This window comes from Theropithecus gelada, unplaced genomic scaffold, assembly GCF_003255815.1.
Source record: "Theropithecus gelada isolate Dixy unplaced genomic scaffold, Tgel_1.0 HiC_scaffold_8101, whole genome shotgun sequence".
NCBI lineage: Eukaryota > Metazoa > Chordata > Mammalia > Primates > Cercopithecidae > Theropithecus > Theropithecus gelada.
This window is the reverse complement of record NW_020264840.1, coordinates 1-2071: the sequence shown is the minus strand read 5'-3', so window position 1 is coordinate 2071 and position 2071 is coordinate 1. Positions and strand designations below refer to the sequence as shown.

The window sequence follows — 2071 nt, the reverse complement described above, 5'->3', positions numbered from 1 at the left end:
GACTTCTTCCAAATGACTCGCATACCAGTGGGATGATTTTCTGCTTCCATTCATTGGAAATGGACACCATTCAATAGGCAAGTGTGTCTGTCTGTCTGTCTCCAGCATTCTGTGGGTTCCACCAAGGGCACAAGTCCTAGGGCGCCTGACGTCCATTCAACAAGCAATGTAAAAACGGCGAGGCAGGTTCAAAAGAAGAACACCCTTCCTCTCTTCAAATGCGTTCCAGTTTCCACTACCCAAGGTAGCGAGAAGGATCCACAGAAGTCCCACGTTCGCAAACTTTCAACTTCTGGTGCTCACCAACAACTGACGAATGAAACACACCCCAAGAGAAAATAGTCAACCCCGTGCCCTGAAATAACCTCACGCGCAACCCTACACCGCAATATGTCATATTCAGAAATTCACACTGAATGTCATCTACCATGAACACAAACACACAGACAATCCCTCCACAGGTTCGGAAGACTCACGACTGCAAAACTCGATGTTTCCCATGTCTGGGCTCATCCTGAAATGCAGCCATCACTATCCAGTTTTCCCTCTTGTGTACACAGAAACCTGGGCTCCTCATTACTTTAGGTCGGATTGACTGCGTATGTGACGGTGTGTGTGTGTGCATGCGCGAACCCCCTCGTGGGTGTGTGTGTGAGTACGTGTATGTGTGTGTGTGTCAGTGTGTGTGTGTGTGTCAGTGTGTGTGCGCGTGCACTCCTGCGTTTGGGTGGAGACTTTTCCTGAGATCACTGGCACACAAACAGAGCCCTCTTGCTGTGTTTGTTCCTCCCTTTGGATCTCCTGGTCCTGCCTTGCAGAGAAGTGAGTGTGCCAGTGTTCATGGACTCCTGAGGTGTCAGGTTCCTTGAAGAGAGGTTCAGCAGGGAGCGTTGCTGTTCAGGATGACGGTCGTTCATCCCACTCTCGTATTTTGATGGATGAATCACAAGCACGTTGGGAGGCAGGGTACATTCGACTTTTCTGATGTTGAAGTCAGGCTTGGTTTTGTTTTGCTCTTGGAGGAGCTTCCAGTGGTCTAAGGTGCTTTCCTGAGTGGCTCTTTCCACCAAGTGCTCCTCCAAGTCGGGTACCTGGAGGCAGGGTTCTCTGTGGAGGTCTCCTTGCGTTGCTCGCCTGTCTTTGTGTTCAGCGCCAAGGGCTCCTGGTTCCCTGCCTACTGACACACTCTCACTGCATCTTTCCAGTTCACTCTTCTGGATGTAAAAGAGGACATAGGCCTGTTGACTCAGGACAGAGGCGATGCTACAGGCAGTGACCTCGGCGTCATCCATTTTATACCACTGGCCTCCTGGAGCTTTGACGTAAGAGAGGTAATGTCCGTTGTGACAACTCCACCCAGCGTGGACCAGCACAGCATAGAGGACATAGACAAGAGATCCTGTGTTCTGCTGAGACATGTATGGCTGTATGTCAAGGCACTCAGGGTATTGCACATTCTTAGCAAGTTTGTTGCCTGTGACGTCGGAGAATCTCTTCAATACAAGGATGAGGACCTTGGCAGAAGTGTGTAGAGTGAACGTCTTGGAGGCAGGCGCCTTCTGGAGACAAAGACCACAATGATAGGCGTTCTCTCCATTGAGTTCTTCGGGCTTCACCACCTGTTCCAAAGCTTGCTTCACACTCTGAGCTGCCTGGATATCCAGGGCGATGTCCAGGTAAGGGTCAAATGTGTCCGAAACGCCCTGGCAGTGGAGACACTTGATTTGAGATCTCCAGCAGCCTCCAAATATCTGGTGGATGAGGGTGGTGTCCTCAGAGTCATGATCTACCTGCTTGTGCCCGGGAAGGCATGCCTTTTTCATGGCATCCACAATGAACATCAGAAATTCATGGGCATCTTCCTGCTTGCCTCGATGGAAGCCAGCTGCCAATGCCTGTGAGGGCTGGATGACGTGGCCAGGAGAGTGGAGGGCCCGTGTGATGTGAGCTTCCATCGTACACAGCATACAGCACTTGTGACGATGACCAAGTTGAGAGTGCTCCTGGGACAGCATGTAGTTGGCAAGGGGTGGTGTGTATGTCAGGCACTGCAGGGAAGCATTCATGTAGC

At 51.1% G+C, this 2071-nt stretch overlaps 1 protein-coding gene across 1 annotated transcript; it reads right to left on the bottom strand.

Annotated features, from left to right (window-relative positions):
- Positions 1-746: 746 nt before the first annotated feature.
- Positions 747-2066, bottom strand: LOC112618025 (ubiquitin carboxyl-terminal hydrolase 17-like; the record flags this gene model as incomplete). Its single annotated transcript, XM_025374644.1, has 1 exon — positions 747-2066. A coding segment is annotated over one exon (1320 nt), but the record flags the coding sequence as incomplete, so codon positions are not given.
- Positions 2067-2071: the final 5 nt, after the last annotated feature.